We start from the raw sequence: 24174 nt of genomic DNA on the forward strand, positions 1-24174 counted from the left end.
AGAGGTCATTACTCTGGAGTAGTAAGATATTGGGTGAAGAGGTTCTGTTGGAGACTTTCTTTGAGAAAGGATTGCCCCAAGGGCATACTCGGAAGCATCAACCTCCAGGGTGTATTGACAACTGGGATCTGGGAACTGTAGAATCGGAGCTGTAATAAATTTCTGTTTCAGACTAATGAAAGAATCTTCTGCTGACTGATTCCAAACAAATTTTATATGTTTACGTGTTAAGTAAGTCAAGGGTTGAACAATATGTGAAAACCCTTTAATGAATTTGCGATAAAAGTTCGCGAACCCTAAGAATCTCTGGATTTCTTTCTTATTACGGGGAGCAGGCCAATTGGTTATAGCATCCACCTTGTTGGATTCCATGGAGATACCTAGAGGGGATATGTTGTATCCTAAAAAGGAAATTGTATCTGTATTGAATATACACTTTTCCAGCTTAGCAAAAAGACGATGAGCTCTTAATCGTAGTAAAACCTGCTTTACATGTGACACATGTTTTTCGTATGATTCCGAGAATATAAGAATGTCGTCCAGATAGATGACAATACATACATCTAAGAGATCATGAAACACATCATTTATGAAACACTGAAACGTCGCCGGTGCATTGCATAAACCAAACGGCATTACAGTGTATTCATAAAGGCCGTAACGTGTACGGAAGGCTGTTAACCACTCATCCCCTGCTCTCATCCTAATCAAATTGTAGGCACCTCTAAGATCCAATTTTGTATAAATTACAGCACCACGTAACCGTTCAATTAGTTCAGGAATGAGAGGCAGGGGGTATCTATTTTTCTTTGTACATTTGTTAAGTTGCCTATAGTCAATGATTGGACGGAGACTACCATCCTTATTCTTAACAAAAAACATAGAAGCTCCAACTGAGGATGTGGAGGGTCTAATGAAGCCTTTTTTTAAGTTATCATCCAAATAATTTTTTAAATGAGCTAATTCTGGCTCAGAAAGAGGATATATATGTCCTATAGGTATGGTACTGTTTGGTATGAGATCAATAGGACAATCATACGTCCTGTGTGGTGGTAGTGTGTCTGCCTCAACCTTATCAAACACGTCACTGAATTCTTTGTAACATTCAGGTAGGGCATTGACAGATAAATGGTATAAAGAGTGTTTGGTAAAACATGAATGTTTACAAAATGCTGAATCATTTATGAATTTTCTGATATTTTGGTTCTCCAATTGTATCTCCCTTAGTCCCTGTATCATGTGATCCATACTTTGAGCTAGGGAGCCAACCCTATTGTAAAGCTCTGTTATATCCATTAAACAAAGTACTAGTTATCTTTATAGGCTTGGTAATATGTAATGTTTAAGTATGAACTAGTACCCTTGTTCATGCAGGACCACTCAGTCTCACACCTTACCTCGGGTTCACTAAGATCTAACTTGTGTGAACCCTGTTATGCTCATAGATCTGAGGGTCACTACTGTAGGATACAGAGTGAAGATGGTATACCAAAAGGAGTTGGATATGAGCTAAACAGTAATATAGTATGGTAATGTAGGATAACTCAGAATCCAAAGTTTAGGGAGAAGCTTATTCACATCCAAATGAGTTGTAGACTCGCATCACACACATATAAAATATTTACATAACTTGCACAGGCACACACACACTTTAGATAGAGTTGTGCAGAGTAGCTTCGTTGGTTAAAGTCAGTTTAAGCACATAAAGTTCATCAGAGGTTAATGCAAATGGAGTAGTGCTATTTAGGCAAATGATAGATACGGCAAAAGTCACTGTGCAAGTCAATATAGTGAATCACAAGCGGAATAGTACATGTAACAGCAAGTGCATGAGATAAACTGGTTAATAGCTTAGTATGGCAGGTAGACTTGATTACTTGATTATTTGAGGCAAGCAGTAGCAAATGACATGAAAGGCAAGATATCCTTATTTGTAAATTGGTAATACAGACCGGTAATCCAGATGATATTATATACAAACCGACTTCCCAAATAGTATCCTCAGAGTGGAGCAGAAGCGGAGTTACCGGAGAAGAAATGCACACAGCGTGTGCCGAGATTCAGTGAGAGTGTGTGGCGGCTGCGGGTTCACCTAGTGACGTCACACGCCAACGGACCAGCATGCGAGTAAGCAGGAAGCAAGCAGCGAGAGAGACAGGAACAAAGTTGTGGAGCTGCAAAACCACAAGACTTGAGTAACAAGAACTAGTATCAGAAGCAGGAAATCCCAACTTAGACAGGAGGGAATAGCTGGGTGCGAAGTGTTCAGGAACAGTGGGTGACTGAACAAATTACCAAGCAACGTTCAATAGTAGGTGGAGCCTTAAATAGCAGTATGATAATTAGTTGTTAAAGGTACAGAATGGTAAAATCCTGACAATTCTTGACAGATCAGAGATGTTGCAAGATTGTGTCCAACTGTCTTGCCCTTCAGACCTCCTCAAGGACATCTGTGGCCAGGTGTATGGAGGTAATCGGGCTCAGGGTATCCAGCATAGATGTCATAACATACGCCAGATTCCATCTCAGACCGCTTCAGTTGTGCATGTTGAGACAATGGAACGGAGATCACTCAGATCTATCCAAACAGATATCTCTGGACAACCGAACGAGAGAGTCCCTCTCTTGGTGGGTCCGTCCGGGACAGCTGTTTCAGGGGACATCCTTCTTGAGACCATCCTGGGAGATTGTGACCACGGACGGAGTCTATCAGGATGGGGAGCTGTTTGGGGTGCCAGAAAGGCACAGGGCAGATGTACTCAAGAGGAATCGAGCCTACCGATAAATATTCTGGAACTACGAGCGATATTCAATTCTCTGAAGGCTTGGTCCCCCCTGGGGTCGTCCAGATTCCAGTCAGACAACATCATCTCGGGGGTGTCACGCTGCGCCGCTCTAGCTGTTGCTAGGGGTGCAGCATTTCCTTCCCTGCTCATTGCCAGGGGCTGTGTCGGGTCGGATGCGTGTGGCGCTGACGTCATCACAGCACGCTCCCTTCTCCTGATGCCAGTCAGGACATCTGTGGCGCGAGTCCTGCGCCTATGTAAGCCTCCTCCAAACGATCTATCCCAGAGTGATAGATCGTTTTTCTTCTTATTTGCCTTGCTGTGTTTTGGACCCTGCCTGCCTGCCATACCCCTGAATTGTTGGATCTATACGCTGCTGCTGAACCCTGCCTGTCTGACTACTCTACCTGTTTAACCCCTAAATTGCTGGACTGATATTTTGCTACTGAACCCTGCCTGTCTGACTACTCTGCTTATTAACCCCTGTTATTCTGGATTGCCTCTTTGTTGCCGAACCCTGCCTGCCTGACCATTCTAGTGGTTTGTCCTTGGACTGTTTTACTGTTGCCGAATCCTGCCTGTCTGACCATTACCGTGATTTGCCTTGCCCTGTTCTGCCGTTGCCACTGGGGACTGTCCTGCCTGTAGTGAGTGCCGCTCTCCTCATCTTGCTAACTTTCTCTGCTCTGGGATATTCCCTATCATTCCGGCTTGACGCCGGGATAACAAGACTACTGGCCGAGTTCGGTCTGATAGAGGCGTATCCCACGAGCATTACAGGTGGCTTACATAAACCATCAGGGGGGAACAAGGAGCTCCCTAGCTATGAGGGAGGTATCTCAGTACCTGGAATGGGCAGAAATTCACAATTGTTCGCTCTTAGCGATCCACCTTCCGGGTGTGGACAACTGGGAAGCGGGTTTTCTCAGCAGACAATCCTTTCACCCAGGGAAATGGTCTCTCCATCCCGAGGTGTTCGTGAAGATCTGCATCAGATTGGGGATGCCAGAGATAAACCTCATGGCTTCCAGACTTAATTTCAAGCTACCAAGATACGGGTCGCGGTCCAGGGATTTCCAGGCAGAACTGATAGATACATTAGCAGTGCCCTGGGAGTTCAACCTTCTTTACATTTTTCCACCATTGCCTCTTCTTCCTCGAGTAGTGGCCCGCATCAAGCAGGAGCAAGCTTAGGCTATTTTGATTGCTTCGTCGTGGCCCGCGTAGGTTGTGGTTTGCGGATCTGGTGGGGAATGTCATTGTCTCCTCCATGGAAGTTACCCTGTCGCAGAGATCTGCTGGCTCAGGGTCCCTTTCTACTCCAAAATCTCGATTCTCTGAGTCTGACTGCATGGAGATTGAACGTCTAGTCTTAGAACGTCTAGTCTTAGCTAAGAGAGGATTTTCTGAGAGAGTGATTGATACTCTCGTTCAGGCCAGGAAACCGGTCACTTGTCGCATCTATCATAAGGTGTGGAGGACCTACTTGTCCTGGTGTGAGGAACATGGATATCCCTGGCATAAGGTTACGGTATCCATGATTCTGGCATTTTTGCAGGATGGTCTGGATAAGGGTATTGCCGCCAGTTCCTTAAAGGGACAAATTTCGGCTTTATCTGTACTGTTACACAAGAAACTAGCGAGCTTCCTGACATTCAGTCCTTTGTTCAGGCTCTGTCTAGGATCAGACCTGTCTTTTAGAAAATCTGCTCCTCCTTGGATCTTAAACTTGGTTTTTAAGATCTTGCAGAGGGCTCCTTTTGAGCCTATGCATTCGCTTGACATTAAGATTCTTTCCTGGAAGATTCTGTTTTTACTGGCTATTACATCCGCTCACAGAGTTTCTGAGTTAGCGGCCTTGCAATGTAAGCCTCCTTACCTGGTTTTTCACGCTGATAAGGCTGTTCTTCGCACTGGATTGGGGTTTCTTCCCAAGGTGGTGTCGAATCGTAACATCAATAAGGAAGTAGGAGTTCCTTCCTTGTGTCCTAACCCTTCTTCTTCGTCAAAGGAAAGGTTGCTTCATAATTTGGATGTGGTTCGGGCTCTGAAGTTTTATCTTCAAGCCTTGAAGGAATTTAGACAGAATTCGTCTTTGTGGTGTATTCGGGGAAGCGTAGGGGGCAGAGGGCCTCTGCCACTTCTCATTCCTTTTGGCTGAGGAGCATGATCCGTCTGGCCTATGAGACAGCGGGACATAAGCCTCCTCAGAGGATTATGGCTCCCTCAACTAGAGATGTGGCCTCTTCTTGGGCCTTTAAAAATGAGGCCTCTATGGAGCAGATGTGTAAGGCGGCTACTTGGTCTTCTTTACATACTTTTGCAAAATTTTACAAATTGGCCTTCTGTTTTTTTTTTCATTGTGTCCTCTAGAGCTTGGGTATTTGCTCCCACAAGTAATGAATGAAGCAGTGGACTCTCCTCCCATTAAGATGGAAAACATAAATTATGCTTACCTGATAATTTCATTTCCATCTGTGGAAGGAGAGTCCACTGCTCCCGCCCGTTTCTCCGGTGGGTGGACCTAAGTTTAATATTTTTTAATATTTTAGTTTATTTTTAAATATATATTTAAGCCTTTGGCTGGGGTGTCTTTGCTTCTTCCTGGTGGCCAGGTTCTTAATTCCCACAAGTAATGATTGAAGCAGTGGACAAAAAACATAAATTATGCTTATCAGATAATTTAATTTGCATCTGTGGGAGCAGAGTCCACTGCTTCAATCATTACTTGTGGGAATTAAGAACCTGGCCACCAGGAGGAGGCAAAGACACCCCAGCCAAAGGCTTAAAATATATATTTAAAAATAAACTAAAATATTAAAAAATATTAAACTTAGGTCCGCCCACCGCAGAAACGGGCGGGAGCAGTGGACTCTCCTCCCACAAATGGAAATGAAATTATCTGGTAAGCATAATTTGTTTTTTGCCAATATTTTTTCTTTAGTTATGGAAGAGCAATCTGTTCCCTTGAACATGTGTCGTCTTTGTTTAGAGAACAAATTGTGCTACCCATGCAATTTTGCTCCTCTTGTCTAGATAGGACTTTAAAACATAAAGATAAACTTTTTGTTTTTGAGCCAAATGTCTCTCAGGATGATGCTGTTCAAGCATTGCTACAGCTTTCTCCTCAAACGTCCCAAGTCTCTATGGCGTCACATGTAGTGCCCTATGGTTCCTCTCAATCTCCTGGAGGAGTTTTTTTGCCTGCAGATTTTGCGGCTCATGTATCCTCTGCTGTATCTGCTGCTTTATTTGCTTTTCCTATCCTACAGGGAAAACGCAAGAGGATATTTAAAGATTTAGATAGTAAGATTTCTGTTCCGACTTTAGCTACTCAGGGGGAGGATTCCCCGGTCGCTTCTGAGGGTGAAATCTCATATTCGGACAGTTTAATTCCTCCTTCTGAAATGAAGTTTTATCCTTCAGATCTAAGCTTGAACACCTTTGTGTATTGTTAAAGGAGGTAAACCCTAAAAGTAAAAGTAACTGAATAAATACTTTGATGTTCCTTCCTCTGTGGAAGTTTTTCCTGTTCCAGATCGTGCAAAGGAGATTATTGCACAGGAATGGGAGAAGCCAGGGATACCTTTTTCACTTTCTCCTGTCTTTAAAAAGATGTTTACTGTTGCCGACTCCATGAAAGAGTCATGGCACACAGTGCCTAAAGTAGAAGGAGCAATTTCTACTTTGGCTAAAAGAACTACTATTCCTATTGAAGATAATTGTAATTTTAAGGATCCAATGGATAAAAAGTTGGAGGCTTATTTGAAGAAAATGTATGTTCATCAAGGTCTCCAATGGGAACCTGCAGTATGTATCGCCACTGAGTCCAGTGCGGCATCCTATTGGTACGATGCCTTGTCTGATTCTCTTCAAGTAGAGACTCCCTTGGAGGAGATCCAAGACAGAATGAAGGAGCTTAAGCTAGCTAATTCCTTTATTTCTGATGCTACCATGCAGGTTATTAAACTGGGAGCCAAGATATCTGGTTTCACTGTACTAGCTCGCCGGGCTTTATGGCTGAAGTCTTGGTCAGCTGATGTTTCCTCAAAGAAACCCGCGGCTGAGTCTAAATCAACATGAAAGGTTTGCCCCCCATCTGGGATCAGATCAAGTGGGGGGCAGACTTTCTCACTTTTATCAAGCTTGGATACGAGATGTCCCAGATCCCTTGGCTGTGGACATAGTATCTCAGGGTTACAAAATAGAATTCAAGACCTTTCCTCCCAGGGGCAGGTTCCACCTCTCAATATTATCTGCAGACCATATAAAAAGAGAGGCGTTCTTGAAATGTGTTCAGGATCTTTCTTCCCTGGGAGTGATAGTTCCAGTTCCCATACTGGAACAGGGCCTAGGTTTCTATTCAAATCTCTTTGTGGTTCCCAAGATAGAGGGAACTTTTCGGCCTATTCTAAACCTGAAGTGTTTAAACACGTTTCTCAGAGTTCCTTTCTTCAAGATGGAAACTATTCGTTCCATTCTTCCTTTAGTCCAAGAGGGTCAGTTCATGACCACCATAGACCTGAAGGATGCGTATCTTCATGTTTCCATTCACAGGGATCATTACAAGTTCATGTTCTTCGCTTTTCTAGACAAACACTTTCAGTTTGTGGCTCTTCCATTTAGCCTTGCCACAGCTCCCAGAATCTTCTCAAAGGTTCTGGGGGCTCTCTTGACAGTGATTCGGTCTCGGAATTGCAGTGGCACCCTACCTGGATGACATTTTGGTTCAGGCGCCATCTTTTCAACAAGCAAACTTTCATACAGAGATCTTGTTGTCTTTTCTCTGTTCCCACGGATGGAAAGTGAATCCGGAAAAGAGTTTCCTTGTTCCAGCTACAATGGTGGTTTTCTTAGGGACCATATTAGATTCCCTATCTATGAAAATATTTCTGACAGAGGTCAGAAAATCAAAGATACCTTTCCTCTTGCCTCTCTCTGCAGTCTACTGTTCGCCATCTGTGGCTCAATGTATGGAGGTGATTGGTCTGATGGTCGCTTCCATGGACATCATTCCCTTTGCTCGATTCCATTTGAGAGCTCTGCAGTTATGCATGCTCCGTCAAAGGAACGGAGACCATTCGGATCTCTCTCAGATGGTAGATCTAGACCAGTCGACAAGAGACTCTCTCCCATGGTGGTTTTCTCAGGAGCAACTGTCTCAGGGCACATGCTTCCGGAGACCTTCCTGGGTGATTGTGACCATGGACACTAGCCTGTTGGGCTGGGGAGCAGTCTGGGACTTGTTGAAGGCACAAGGACTATGGACTTGGGAGGAGTCTGCTCTCCCTATAAACATCTTGGAGTTGAGAGCGATTTACAATGCTCTGATGGTTTGGCCTCAGTTGTCCTTAGCCCAGTTTATCAGGTTCCAGTCAGACATCATAACCTCAGTGGCTTACATCAACCACCAGGGAGGAACCCAGAGTTCCTTAGCTATGAAGGAGGAGGCACAAATTATTCAGTGGGCGGAAGCTCACAATTGTTGTCTATCTGCCATCCACATTAATGGAGTGGACAACTGGGAAGCTGATTTCCTGAGCAGACAGACTTTTCATCCCGGGCAGTGGGCTCTCCATCCGGAAGTGTTGTCCAGTTTAACCCTCAAATGGGGGTGCCGGAGATGGATCTGATGGCATCTCGCCAGAATGCCAAGCTTCCAAGATACGGTTCAAGGTCAAGAGATCCACAGGCCGCTCTGATAGATGCTCTGGCGGTTCCTTGGAATTTCAGTCTGGCATACCTGTTTCCTCCGTTTGCTCTCCTTCCATGAGTCATTGCTCGTATCAAACAGGAGAGAGCATTGTTGATTCTCATAGCTCTTGCTTGGAGTTGCAGGATCTGGTATGCAGATCTAGTGGAGATGTCATCTCTCCCACCTTGGAGATTGCCTCTGAGGAAGGACCTTCTATTTCAGGGTCCTTTCCTTCACCCAAATCTCGTTTCTCTGAAGCTGACTGCTTGGAGATTGAACTCTTAGTCCTGTCTAATTGTGGTTTTTCTGAATCAGTCAGTGAGACCATGATTCAGGCTCGTAAGCAGGCAACTCTTGGGGTAGGGTCAGGATTCCTAGAAATTTTGTCTTTTTTTCAGGAAGGTTTGGAGAAAGGATTGTCAGTCAGTACTCTGAAAGTTCAGATTTCTGCATTATCTAGTTTGTTAAATAAGCGTCTGGTGGATTTGCCAGATGTTCAGTCTTTTTGTGTTTTAAGTCTGTTTCTCCTCCTTGGAGCCTTAACCTTGTTCTTAAAGTTTTGCAGCAGGCTCAGTTTGAGCCTTTGCATTCCATAGATATTAAGTTATTATCTTGGAAGGTGTTGTTTCTTTTTGCTATCTCTTCTGCTCAGAGAGTTTCGGAACTCTCGGCTTTGCATTGTGATTTGCCTTATCTTTTTTAAAATGCTGATAAAGCGGTTCTTCGTACGAAGTTGGTTTTTTTTCTCCCTAAAGTAGTTTCAGATAGAAACATTAATCAGGAAATTGTTGTTCCTTCTCTTTGCCCTATACCTTCTTCTCATAAGGAACGTTTGTTGCACAACTTGGATGTTATGCGTGCTCTGACATTTTTTTTTTTTTTTTTTTTTTTTTTTTTTTTTTTAAATTCTTTTTATTGAGAGTATCACACATGAAAACACACAGTTACATCAGGTATCAAAAGAACATCAGAATCAAGCACCGACACAGTTGGGCACATTGTCATATCTTAATCTTGTAACATAGTCATACATCCAATGGTTGTAACATGGTTATGTCAAGAATATAACCCAAATGTGTTCACCTCTCACTAATTTTTATATTTTATAACACCCCACACCCCCACCCCTCTTCCCCCCCTAACCTTTACCCAAACTATTAGAATTCCCACCCATACCCTGTAGAACTGAACTTATAGGACCTCTCAAGCTAGCTTTTTAATATGCTACGTAGTGAACAGCGTGAAGAGGGGAGGGGGGGAGAGAGAGAGAGAAAAAAAAAAAAACACCCAAAATATACATTTTTTAGGAGTTCCTCGGAAAGAATATGTGTGCCCACTCGCCCCTCAGGGAGTTCTCCAAGAATATCTCAGAGTGTTGGAATGGTAGTAAAATCTGTCTTTGAATCTGGAGTTCAAAGGTCAAAATCAGTCTGCGCCATTTCTTTAGAAATAAGTTAAGCCTATTACCGACATCTACCCTGGTGTCAACCTGTTCTATAAATAAGTGAGTTTTCAGGATGTTACGAAAGTAGGCTATAGTAGGTCTTGTCCTCTTGGTCCAGTGATTTAGGATACACTTTCGTGCTAGTAAGATAGTCATGGTCAGTTCTATGTCACAGTGTTTATATTGGGCACCCCAATTTAGAAACAGAACATCCGTGGGGCTGATGGAGATAGGGATCTTCAATTTCCTGTTAATCCAGTATTGCAATTGATGCCAGAATTGTCTAATCACTGGGCAATCCCATACACAGTGTAACAGGCCCGGGGCCTCTGCCGCGCATTTAGAGCATTTATTAGGGCAATTAGGTACCCATTTGACCAGTCTTTTGGGGGTCAGGTAAGCTCTATGTAGAAATTTAGTTTGGGTCTCTCTGAGGTTCACTGAGAGAGTCGCCTTTCTAACCTTCTCTAACGCCCTCCGGGTCTCCTCCACCGTAATCCCAGGGACTCCCTCTCTCTCCCATCCCATCACAGCAGACGACTGTATTTTCGTCAGTCTATCCTGTAGGAAAGTTTGATATATCTCTGATAGGGAGAATCTGCCCATTTTAAAGAGGGATTGGGTAAGTCGAAAAGGGGAACCATCCCAGAAGTCCGGATTATCCCTAATCAGTGTGTTCAAGTAGTGACGTGTCTGCAAGTAGGCATAAAAGTGGGCCCTTGGAAGATTGAACTCCCTTTGCAACGTAGAAAAAGATTTGACCGAGCGAGTTAGGGGCTCCAGTAAGGATCCCACCGACTTCAGGCCTAGCTTCTCCCAGCAGTCAAAGGGTCTCATATCCAGCCCCGCTGGGAAGTCCGGATTATTATGGAGGGGGAGAAAGACAGAGCTGTGACAGCTTTTTTTTAAGAATTTATGTGCCTGGTGCCAGGCTTTTAAAGGGTCACGATATAACAAGTTCATGCCTACCAATTTAGCTGCTCCAGATTTCGCCATGTGTGGCAAATATGCCAGGGAGATACCTCCAAGGGCTGCACGTTCCAAGGTAGGTCTATAGAAGTGTTGTGTATCCACCTGCCAATCAAGAACCAAGCGGATCAGCGCTGCCCAGTTGTAGAGTTTAAAATCTGGTAGGGAGAGACCCCCTTTTAGGAAGGGTATAGATAATTTGTCTGCCGATATGCGTGGTTTACCCCCTCTCCAGACAAAAAGTCGTGTTGCCGCATTCAATAATTTCACATCTGATTTCGTCAGTAATAGAGGCAGCATAAGTAGCGGGTATAGGAGACGGGGAAGAACCACCATCTTCACTAAGCTGATCCTGCCCGCTAGTGACAAGGGAAGAGATTTCCAGCTTCTCATTAAGCTACAAAGCTTGGCACACAGGGGGGTTAGATTCATAGAATATATCTTATTAGGATTAACAGGAATATGAATTCCAAGGTAAGTCAGACTCCGAGAGGCCGTTACAAACGGGTATGCATGCACACTGCCTTTTTTTTTATTTAACCACAGAATCTCCGATTTTTGCATATTGACCTTGTACCCCGAAAAGGAGCCAAAGTCACTCAAGGTTTGCAAAATCGAGGGGATGTGCAGCTTCGGATCCTGTACGAACAACATCATATCGTCCGCATATAATGCCAATTGTTGGGGGGCCCCTCCTATGTCAATACCTGGGAAGATCTGGCGCAGCTTGATTGCCAGAGGCTCTAGAGCCATATTGAATAGGAGAGGCGACAGGGGGCAGCCCTGTCTGGTGCCTCGTCCCAAAGTCACGTTGGGGGAGAACGTATTGTTTACACATATGTTCGCCACGGGAGAGGAGTATAGGTTTTTGAGGAAGGCCGTGAAGGGGCCCGAAATATTGAACTTGGTCATAGTATGAAACAGATGACTCCATTCCACCCTATCAAAGGCCTTCTCTGCGTCCAAGGACAGCAGGAAGGCCTCCGGAAGCGGTTTGTTCACTCCATTGTGACTTCCATCCCAGAAATATCGAAGCAAGTGTAACACTCGTCGGATATTGACTACTGATGATCTCGCATGCATAAAGCCAGTTTGATCTTCATGGATCACATCTGGCAGGATGAATTTGAGGCGCTCCGCAAGTAATTTCGTGAGAATCTTATAGTCTGCATTGAGCAGCGATATTGGTCTATACGATTCAGGGAGGAGAGTGTCTTTTCCCGCTTTAGGGATAAGAGTAATATAAGCCGCTGAGAAAGAACTGGACGGCATGTCAGTCGTCGAAAAGTATGCCGTGAACAGGTCTGTCAGCACTGGGACTACTTGTGGTTTCAGCATACGATAAAATTCGATGGGCAATCCATCAGGGCCCGCCGCTTTACCTAATGCTAGTGATGCTATTGTTTTACCCACTTCTTCCCTGGAAATAGGCGCGTTCAGCTTGTCCAGTTGCTCATCTGAGATCCGTGGTAAGTGGATTGAGCTCCAGAAGTCTCTCAGGACCTCCTCAGAACAGCTTTGGTCACTGGTGTACAGCCGAGAGTAATAGGAGGCGAATGCCTCTGCTATTTTCTTGGGTTCCCTGACCACTTTATCACCCTCTCTGAGAGCAGGTATAAAGCGTTTTGAGGTTTTTAGATTGACCAGGGAGGCCAGCAACCTACCTGACCTGTCACCGTACCTGTAATATTTACCTCTGGTCCTTAAAAGGGTCTGAGAGGCCTGATAAGCCAGGAGAGTGTCATACTCATTTTTGACAGCAATATATTTCTGGTGGTGTGACCTCGAAGGTCCATTGCAATAGGTTGAGTAGGCGGTAGCTAAGCTGGTTCTAAGTGCTTCCAGTCTTTCTGCATGTATTTTTCGTCTGCGGGAGAGAAAAGCCAAGATGTCTCCTGCTAACACCACCTTCGCAGTTTGCCAAAAAAGTTCAGGCGTTGCCAGATGTTGCGCATTGTTTGAGTGGAAATCGTCCCAGCATTTAACCATGTACTGCTGGAATTCCTGAGAAGTGATTAGGTATTGTGGGAACCTAAGAGTTCGCCTCTGATTTGGTGGATCTACCGCATCAAGGAAGAGCCCCACAGGGGCATGATCAGACACCATTACCTCACCGATCTTGGCATCTATGATCCGTGGGATCAAAGAGTTAGAGGTCAGGAACATGTCAATACGGGACATCGAGGGCAGAGCCCGGGAGACACATGTATAGTCTCTTCCATCCGGATAAAGTTTGCGCCAGATGTCGACAACATCCAGAGAGGCAGTCAGAGCTTGAAAAATTTCAAATTCAAATTTACCGTCCGATGTAATTAGCATTCCAGGAGCCGCCCTAGATGCGTCCCTGAGCCTGTCACACCTCGGATTGGGAGCCAAGTTGAAATCCCCTCCGATAATAAGGGCGGAGCCCAGAAAAGGAGTCAGGACTCCAATCAGATTTTCCCAGAATGTCCTATCCCTCTGGTTGGGGGCATAAACATTACATAGAACATATTTTTTATTGTCTATCGTGGTTTGTACAATAAGGTACCGGCCCTCTGGGTCTTTAGTCACTGTCGTGTCTATGAGGTCTAGTTTCTTCCCAAACAAGATTGCCACCCCTCGGCTAGCACTCTTATATGAAGCAAACTCAGCTTTACCCACCCAGTCTCTCTCTAACTTAGCGTGTTCGACGTCAGTCAGGTGCGTCTCTTGCAAGAACGCGACATCAGCTCTTTTTTTCCTCAATTGAGTAAGTATAGTCTTTCTCTTTATAGGGGAGTGGATACCTCCTACATTCCAGGAGTATATATTAAATTATAGCATTAAGTGAGATACTCCGTGAGGAAAAAAAAAAAAAAAAAAAAAAAAAAGGGGGAACCAGGTGGGGGAGGGTAGAGGGGGGAAAGGGGGTCCTCACGCTGTCACCTACCTCTTGATAAATTTCAGTCCTCCAATGCAATACAGGGTCTTGCAAGCTACAAAAGAACAATAGGATACAAAATGTCAACCAAACATCAACACAGCATATATCAGTGAGCAGCTTGTTACAACCTAAGTTGCTGAATGAACATTGTACACCAGATTTTAAGAGCCCCTGCTGCAGGGCCAGGGGAAGGCTGCTCCAGCCCCTTGGTAGTAGTTGTAAATGCAATATAAAAAGATCAGTGGGTAAACCCATGTTTTTTAACATACAATATTCAGCTATCTCCGTAGAGATAAATATAAGCAAGATAGGCATCAATATGTTAAACCTTGCATAAGAGATGAGGCCCGTATTGCTGGGTATTAGTCTCAGTGTTTTAACTATAGGCACTTTCAGAAACTCAAACATCAAACTTATACACAATCTAAACTTATATAATATCAACCTGGGTGTCCAAGAATTGGGCCACCATCTTCTTGATTTGGCTACTGTAGCCATTTAACACATTATAATGGATAAAATATAAGCGTTGCAAGTGAGTCAAAATCTTCAACCCTCCCCACCCCTTGCTCTCCCTGGGCTCATTCCTCCCCGTTCTACTTCTAGAAAAGCTTGTGCCGTTTCTGGCGAGTCAAAAAATTTGGGTCCCCTCGGGGTCGAGACTTTCAATTTGGCCGGGTACAGCAAGTAAGCCTGTCTACCTTCACGGTGTAATCTGGAGCATAGCGCAGAGAATTCCCTACGCCTTTTCATCAGGTCTACAGAATAGTCCTGAAACAGCAGGAGCCTGGAGTTATCATAGGTTAAGTCCTCAACTCTTCTATATGCCCTCAAAACTATGAGTTTAGTTTGGAAATGGAGGAATCTTATCATTATTGGGCGAGCCTGAGCATCGCGATCCATGGCGGGTCTCTCTGGGCCTACTCTATGTGCCCGCTCAACACTCCCCGTTAACTTATCAGGTGGGATATCTAGTAGTGTCGGGAAAACAGTTTCTACAAATTTTAAAAGCTCCGTTGGTTTAACAGACTCAGGGAGCCCCAGTAGGCGAACATTGTTGCGCCTCGAGCGATTCTCGAGGTCGTCAATTTTTTGCTGCAAGATCAGTGAGTGTTTTTCTAGGGCTTCTAATTTACTAGTGGTAGTAACCTGGGTGTCCTCGAGATCAGAGATCCTGGTCTCTGCCTCAGTTACTCTAGTGGAGAATTGCTTCATCTCCTCCGCCAGGGTATCTACTCCCTTTTGGAGGTTCTCTATTTTGGGCAAAAACAGGGTGGAAATCTGCTTGACTATAGGGTGTGGATCAAGTAAAGTGTGGTCTTGCTGGACCTCAAAGGAAGGCCCTTGCGCTACAGCTTCTGAGCCCTGCCTGGCTCTACGCTCAGCAGTCTTATTGCGGTTCGCCATTGGGTCTGGTATGAGATATTTCTCCATGCACACACACAACTATATTTTAGGATACACCATGCATCAAACTTATTGCCAAAAGAGTAACTGGTTCTAAAAATTCCCCCCAGATGTACCCGTACAACCACAAATATAAGGGCTAGCAGAACACACTTCCTGTTAAAACAACAATTTAACAAGTACACCTGTAGGAAATAAAGGGAAGGTTAGATACATCAACCCCATCAAAAGTATTTGTAATCAAAGGTCCTTTTCAGTCTTCGTCCACTTGTATGGCCCCAGAACAACTGAGTCAAGGTCCCATAGTATGTTAAACAGAATTGCCCCTGTATAGGGTAAGATATCACCAGCTGAGCAGAGAAGCGAGTCTTCAATTTAGCAAGAGAGTTTATGCTCCCCCACTCTAATACTTTGTTTTGCCTCACAGGCACCAGCAGCTGCTGACAATCCTTAGGGGGTGATGAAAAAAAAACAAAGCTTGCTCTTTCAAGGCTATACACAAGCAGGGATCTGCAACCACAAATAACTGTATCACACTCCAATTCTGATGTAGCCGGATTTTAGTAGCTCCCAAGTAAAGGCCTCAGTAGTATGTGGTTAAGAAACACTGGAGGCCCTCCCACGTGGCTACGCCACAGTTATACAATATATTGTTATTTCCCAGTCATATTATGAATGATGTGGGGGGCACCCTTAACTGTGTGTCCCAGGCTTAGGGCCTTTTTATTTATTCCAAGTCTCAATACTCCCAAGAGTCAGGCCCCAGTGCAATATATTGAACCAGCAAGGTGGCACTGAATCGTAGGGACTTAAATCAGGCTGTGCTAAAGGCTTACCAACCGCCTCCGTGAAAGTCGTCACCATCCATGTGTCCTCATTGGCCCGATAGTGCCTAGGTGTAGGCCAGGAAAGCCCCTTGCCAAGATTTGACCCAAACCCAGGTTGGGTGTCGATGCTTGTCTCTTAGGTGGCAACAAGGCGTGGGGCGAGTCTGCAGGGCTTATCGCTGAGTTCTCCACCGATCTCCGGTACTGCAGTGCGTCCTGGGAGTCTGGATGTGCGAATGTGCTCCTCTGGAATCTCCTCCGATATTACCGCTACAAGCGGCACTTATTGCAGCCGCAGTAATCCCTTTTCTTGGCCGATCCACTATGTCCGCTTCGTCCCGCGGCAATGTACACAGCTCTGTTCCTTTCTACTTTAAGGCGCCAGTATGGCCGCCGTCACTCCCGCCAAGAGAGCCAATGTTCTCTACGGACCTCCGTGGGGGAAAGTTGTTCTATTTCCGCCTCTTCAATGCCCAGACACGATGACTGTCAAGGGCAGTTAGGCTCGGGCAAAAATTGAGGCTGAAATCTGCAAAAAAACACTCAATTTAGGGGTAATGTGCGCGGAGCTCCACACACATGCTGCTGCTCTCAAGCCCGTCCCACCGGAAGTCGTGCTCTGACATTTTACCTACAGACGACTAAGGATTTTTGCCAGTCCTCTGCCTTGTTTGTTTGTGTCTCCAGAAAACGTAAAGGTGCTACTTCTCTTTCTTTTTGGTTGAGAAGTATTATTAGTTTTGCTTATGAGACTGCCGGTCAGCAGCCTCCTGAGACAATTACGGATCATTCCACGAGGGCTGTTTCCTCTTTTTGGGCCTTCAAAAATTATGCTTCTGTGGAACAGATTTGCATGGCTGCAACTTGGTCCTCTCTGCATACTTTTTCAAAATTTTACAATTTGATTCTTTTGCCTTGGCTGAGGCTTCTTTTGGGAGAAAGGTTCTTCAAGCGGTGGTGCCTTCTGTTTAGGTCTGCCTGTCTTATTCTCCCTCCCTAGTAATCTCTGTCCTCTAGCTTGGGTATTGGTTCCCACTAGTAATTGATGACCTTGTGGACTCACCATATCTTACACATACATTATTTACACATGCATATCTTACACATACATTATTTATTTCCGGATATGGTGAGTCCACTACCCCACCCTTAAATTTAAGACAGATGTTTTTGTTTAAACCTCAGGCACCTCTACACATTTGTGTTATTCTTTTTTCCATTTCCCTTCGGTTGAATGACTGTGGATTGTGGGAAGGGGAGTGATAATGAACAGCTTTGCTGTGGTGCTCTTTGCCTCCTCCTGCTGGCCAGGAGTGATATTCCCACTAGTAATTGATGATGTTGTGGACTCACCATATCTGGAAAGAAAGACATTTATCAGGTAAGCATAATGTATTTATTTTTTTGTGCAAAAATTGTATACTTTTGTTAGAGCATGTCATAAAAAACATAATTTTGAACAGCAGATAAGAACCATTGGCTCAACAAGTCTGCCCAAAATGTCCTAAAAGTGTAAACTTATCGAGTTTGTAGGATAGCCTTATGCTTATTCCATTCATTAATTAGTTTGTAGGATAGCCTTATGCTTATCCTAGGCATGAATATGTTTGTAGGAAAGCCTTATGCTTATCCCAGGCATTATTACATTTGTAGGATAGCCTTATGTTTATCCCAGGCATTATTACATTTGTAGGATAGTCTTATGCTTATCCCAGGCATTAATTTGTTCGTAGGATAGCCTTACGCTTATCCCAGGCATTAATATGTTTATAGAATAGCCTTATGCTTATTCCACGCATTATTACATTTGTAGGAGAGCCTTATGTTTATCCCAGGCATTATTACATTTGTAGGATAGTGTTATGCTTATCCCAGGCATTAATTTGTTCGTAGGATAGCCTTATGCTTATCTCAGTCATTAATACGTTTGTAGAATAGCCTTACGCTTATCCCAGGCATTAATATGTTTGTAGAATAGCCTTATGCTTATCCCAGGCATTAATATGTTTGTAGAATAGCCTTATGCTTAGCCCAGGCAATAATATGTTTATAGAATAGCCTTATGCTTATTCCACGCATTATTACATTTGTAGGATAACCTTATGCTTATTCCAGGCATTAATAAGTTTGTAGGATACTGTTATGCAAATCCCAGGCATTCTTGAAGTCCCCCACAGTGTTTGTCTTTACCATCTCTAATGAAGTTTATTCCATGAATTAACCACCCTTTCTGTGAAGAAGCTTTGTCAAATTACTCCTGAACCTATTACCCGTCAGCTTGAGATCATGACCCCTTGTTCTTGAGTTATTCTTTCTTTTATAAACACTACTCACAGACCCTTAAAGGGATACTAAAGCCAATTTTTTTCTTTCGTGATTCAGATAGAAACAAAAGGAAACCCCTAGAACCTCTAGGGAAGGTGAGGTAATAGTAACCAACCTCAAACCCCCTTAAACAAGCCTGAGTATATAAAGGAGGGCAGTGCCTAATACCATATATAATAGTTTAAATACAACAAGAAGCATTAATTGGCACACTTAGAAAGGGTGGTTATATTGCAATGTGTGTGGAGTGAGATATAGGTGAAGTTAAATAAAACTTAAAATGTAATAAATATATTTAAAAATAATAGTGTACATGCCACTCGATTTAAAACAAAAATGACTAAAAAAATCTAATGAACACTGCCTCCTCAGTAAGCTTATGCAGGGAAACCCTGAATGGGTACAATATGTGTCAAATAATGCTAGCCGAGCCTAATACTCTTATTACACACAAACTCCTGGTTAAAGGGACACTGTACCAAAAAAAAATTTTTTGTGATTCAGATTGAGCATGAAATTTTAAGCAAGTTTCTAATTTACTCCTATTATCAAATTTTCTTCATTCTCTTAGTATCTTTATTTGAAATGCAAGAATGTAAGTTTAGATGCCGGCCCATTTTTGGTGAACAACCTGGGTTGTCCTTGCTGATTGGTGGATAAATTCATCCACCAATAAAAAAGTGCTGTCCAGAGTACTGAAACCAAAAAAAGCTTAGATGCCTTCTTTTTCAAATAATGATAGCAAGAGAACGAAGAAAAATTGATAATAGGAGTAAATTAGAAAGTTGCTTAAAATTGCATGCTCTTTCTGAATTACAAAATAAAAAATTTGGGTCCAGTGTCCCTTTAACTAAGGGGGGATATTACTATTAGCTAGGAGGGAGAACCCTCTAGGATCTCTCTGTATAATCTCCAAATAAAGTCTCCCTTACAAGTATATTTATTGAGTAAAGAGTAATTCTACTAAATTGCCAATTAAGGCCAACAAATTTTAACTAAATAGAAGAGAGAGGAAAGGCAGTGCAAATGCCCGATTTGCGTTTCGCATCTGCTTTGTCAAAGACGCCTGTTACTCCACAGAGTTTTCCTTTTCAGGGGCCGTAGACCAATCCGGCCGGTCTGTCAAAATTACGTCATTACGTTAATCGCGGCATAGCTGTGATAATGCCCGTGCATACTGTGAACGAGTGGTGTCAGGGGGTGTGTATGCAGTGACCAATCAGGAGTGTAGTCACAATAAGGTTCTGAGAAACACGTATACCTGTCAGACAGTAAGCATAGCGATATGTTGCCGATCACATCCTCATAGTGTTTATGTTAATAGCTTGAAAGTACTATATGGATCGATCGTGAACATAAATATTAAATGGGAATTCTTATTAAATTGAACTCTAGGTTATACATCCGATGTTTAAGACGTGTGCTGCATTCATTGTGGCTATATGAGATTGATATTCATAATACAATCTCTCAAAAGGTAGAGATACAATTCTTTGGTTAAACATGTTCTATGTGCTAATGAACATAAGTTATATTAATAATGATATTATGCCGCAAAAGGATATATGTGTGTGGTTAAGCTATACAACATCCTTTGTGTCACAATTCAGACATATTAGTGGCATATATATGTATGAGTGCCAGGAGAATCTATTTTAAATATCCCAGCCTTAAGTGTATAGCATTAATTAGCATTAATTATACCTTCAGAAAAAAATAATTTGTTGAACCACATTGCCATGAAATCATGATTATAGCAGTGTTATTAGTTAAGACAAAATAAGTGTTGTAACATAAGGGGTTAGTCGGAGCTAACCAATGCAATAAAGATACTGTAAATATTGATGGTGATGATGTGATCTGTTCGTTCATGCCTAGAGGGGCCATGCTTTGCAGCCAAAATATCCATTTTGTTTCTGCTTTTAGAAGTGCACTTTCCATATTGCCTTCTCTAATGCCCAGCCAGATTTTTTGTAAAATCCAGCATTTTAGGTCTGGTTTGCCCTCATGACAATATAAAGTGTCTTGCAACTGATGTTCTCTTTCTCTCTTTTTCCAAATCGTTTTTGGCATTCTTGATATTACACAGGTGTTCACCCAAACGTTTCCTGAATTCTCTTGACGACATTCCTACATACTTTTTATTACAACTGCATTCCAAACAGTATATTATGTTATTGGTTTTGCAAATAAAGAAATCATTCATATATCTGACTCCTCCTGGAAAGATGTTTATTTGCTTTACATTGCGTATAAAGGGACAATATTTGCACGATCCACAGGGATATGTACCCTTTAAGTCATCTATCCTATGATATGATTCGTCACTTTGTCCCTAATCGTAGGTGCCCGTCTCCAGCTTATTGCTGCCTTATTCCCTATGCACTTGGCTAGTGTCTGTAGTATATGGATATGTTTATTGAGGATTCCACTAATCTCTTTGTGGGCTTCATTGTAAGTACCAACGAATCTTACCCTCGTATCTTGTTGACTTTTCATTTTCGGTTTCAATGTTCTAGAAGTGTGTAAAGATCTATGATGAGCTTTCTTCAAAGTGCTGTTCGGATAGATGTGATTCAGATGAAGCAGCAATTTTAAGAAACTTTCTAATTTACTGCTATTATCAATTTCTCTTCATTCTTTTGCTATCTTTATTTGAAAAGCAAGAATATAAACTTGGTAGCCGGCCCATTTTTGGTTCAGCACCTGGGTTGCGCTGGCTGATTGGTGGCTAAAAGTACCCACCAATCAGCAAGCGCTATCCAGGGTACTGAACCAAAAATGGGCTGGCTCCTTAGCTTAGATTCCTTCTTTTTCAAATAAAGATAGCAAGAGAACAAAGAAAAATTTATAATAGGAGTCATTAGGAAGTTGCTTAAAAATTCATGGTCTATCTGAATCATGAAAGAAAAAAATGTGGGTTTAGTATCTCTTTAATATACTTGAAAGTTACTATCATATCACCATATCTTCATTTTCGCACTACTGACAGTCTCAGTCCAAAAGTCCAACAGCAAGTGATTGTCCTGGTTTTGCAACTGGCTCTATTGATTGGCAGACTGGTTGTATCCTGTTTAAGATCAGCAATCCTGTGTGGCCCCCAAGTGTGACTTAAGCGATATGTTGTAATGCCTTTTAATGCTACGTTTTTGATGGCCACATTCACTAGGAAGCCTTGCCAAGCACCTGCCTCTTATCTAGCTGGTTTTCCTTAGTAATGTTTCTTTTTTTTTTTGTCCCCAACAGACGTACAAAGACCTGAAAGATAGACATCAGTTAATGGTTTATCGCTGTAAAGTGGAAAGAGGATCCCCTGAGGAGGAAAAGATTGACTATATACTCAGTAATACGGTAAGAGGAAATCTAACTCTGATACTAAGTTAATGCCAGGTGTAAAACCACAAGGAATGCCAATAAACATGTCACCAAGTACTCATATCCCACCAGCCTTAAGTAGGGTGTAACAGAGAAAGGGAAGAAAATTGTGTAAACGATTAAAGATACAAGTAAGATTTATGGTTATATAGAGTGGTGGGGTTTCTCAGGGTGTTTACTAGATAGAGCACAATATCAGTAGTGTATGAAAGAGTAGTAGACAAATCACCAATCATAACATCCACGAGATATGAGTTAAATCCACGAGATACATGTACATGAGTCTTATGGCCTTTAAAGTTTGGTCTTCATTTGGTAAAAAAGCTGAACACATATCCGTCCAGTGTAAATAGTTTGTTTGTTTTCCTTTGTATAACCTGCCTTTTTAATATGTTTTATTTCAGCAAATTAGGTGGAAAAACTGATTTGGAAGGATTCCTGTCTGAATGTAAGATCAACGCCAAGCTTTTGAGGAAAAATGCCAATAAAAAATACATTTTTATTAGAACTCTGTGTCTTGTCTGTTTGGAAGGATGATAGAAATATCATGTGTTTCATATAAATTGGCTCTGTGACCAATATAGGCTGATGTCACAGGTGCTGTGCCTGATATGAGCTGAAAGGAGGAATCTTATGTTTTGGATAGGAGTGGTAGAGCACCTCATGTTGGCTTGTAAGAAGTATATTACGCTTGATATGAGATGAAGGGAATAGGGTGTCTGAGATGAGTTGGAGGGGGGGGTTTGAATTGAACGAAGAGAGAATGCGAAAGATTCTATGTCTGATGTGTGTTTTGGAAAATAATGTGTTCAAAATGGTTTCTTGGATGGGAGACATAGTGTGTTATATGATCTAGTGCAGGGGTCGCCAACCTTTCGGACCTCAGGGACCACTAAACTCACAATTTTGAATCCTGTGGACCACTAAACATGATTATTTTTTTTAAAGGTACAAACCTCTATAATGTGTGTGTGTGTGTGTGTGTGTGTATATATATATATATATATATATATATACACACACACATACTGTACATAACTAATATAACCATAGCTAAGTTTACATTATGTATATATTTACACATTTTTAAGATTTATTTTTTGGAATTAACTAGTTGAATGACAGAACTTAGAGAATACTTCCAAATGACAGATGAAGGGTGAGTGCCAACGTTTGAGGTGGAAACAGAGAGGCAGAAAGTGGGTAAAAAATAATTGTTTAAAAGGACCACAAGACTTACAAGTTACCTCCCCAGTAAGGAATTATTCAAAACTACTTATGATCATGGACAGACATTGGAGTCATAAATTGAGTTTATATCAGAAAGCTCTCAATATGGATGTGAGCTAACCACGACTGATGTTACTGGCAATTAATATAATACTTGTGGGATATGGCTGATCTGCTGGATGGTAATTACTGGAATTCAAGTGGAATTGCTTTGTTTGCGGGGAAATTATTATAATGAAAAATAATTAATATTTAATAAAAAAAAAAGATGGAGGGGAGGAAGACAAACAGTGATGTAGTCCATCTGAATGAATTAGGAAAACTACTACAAAGAGACAGCTAAAGGGAAAAAAATAAATTAAATATAAGAGAATTTTTTTTTAAGATTTTCTTTTTATATATATACTTTAATTCCACTATTTCAAGCTAAGACTATACCAACCTCTGCTGGCTTTAGAATGGAAGCATCTTCCTCTGCGCCGGGTGGGAGGAGTTAAAAATACAATCTAGCTACGCAAGTTGCGCAGTACTACGCAACATGCATAGGGAGATTGTAATTTAACTCCTCCGTCGGTTTTCACTGATGTCCAGCCAGGCACTGTAGGGAGTTGCGGCAAGATGGGGGTGACACCATCAGAGGAGACTAATTCCTGCTTGATGGTGTCAAGGACCACCAACATCTCGTGGACCACCAGTGGTCCACAGATCACTGGTTGGCAACCGCTGATCTAGTGTATCTTGTGTTTTATTGAAGACCAACCCATGAGATGGTTGTTTATAAATTTCAAGGAAATTTGCTTATGAAGAGGCCTTTACTATGAATGGAATTGGGGAGTCCTTTGAATTGGGGAGTCATTTGCTATTAGTTTGGGGAGTTTGTGTCAGATGTTGGTACTGTGTCTGAATTTTAAATGTTTTGGGGTTGTGTCCAATATGAATTAACCCCTTAATGACCGAGGACGTGCAGGGTACGTCCTCAAAAAAAAGGCAGTTAACGCCTGAGGACGTACCCTGCACGTCCTCGGTGTGGAAAGCAGCTGGAAGCGATCCTGCTCGCTTCCAGCTGCTTTCCGGTTATTGCAGTGATGCCTCGATATGGAGGCATCCTGCAATAACCTTTTACGGCCATCCGATGCAGAGAGAGCCACTCTGTGGCCCTCTCTGCACCGGACATCGATGGCCGGTTTCGTTGGTGGGTGGGAGCCGACTTG

General features: G+C 42.6%; 1 protein-coding gene across 1 annotated transcript in view; it reads left to right on the forward strand.

Annotated features, from left to right (window-relative positions):
- Window positions 1–22241, forward strand: part of VIPAS39 (VPS33B interacting protein, apical-basolateral polarity regulator, spe-39 homolog) — an 85069-nt gene extending 62828 nt beyond the window's left edge. The window contains exons 20-21 of the mRNA XM_053697366.1: window positions 21605–21709; window positions 22138–22241. Of these exons, the coding sequence (XP_053553341.1) occupies window positions 21605–21709; window positions 22138–22158 (126 nt within the window). The 3' untranslated portion in view covers window positions 22159–22241. The remainder of the gene's footprint in view (window positions 1–21604; window positions 21710–22137) is intronic.
- Window positions 22242–24174: the final 1933 nt, after the last annotated feature.

Source organism: Bombina bombina, chromosome 1 (genome assembly GCF_027579735.1).
Source record: "Bombina bombina isolate aBomBom1 chromosome 1, aBomBom1.pri, whole genome shotgun sequence".
NCBI classification, from domain to species: Eukaryota; Metazoa; Chordata; class Amphibia; order Anura; family Bombinatoridae; genus Bombina; species Bombina bombina.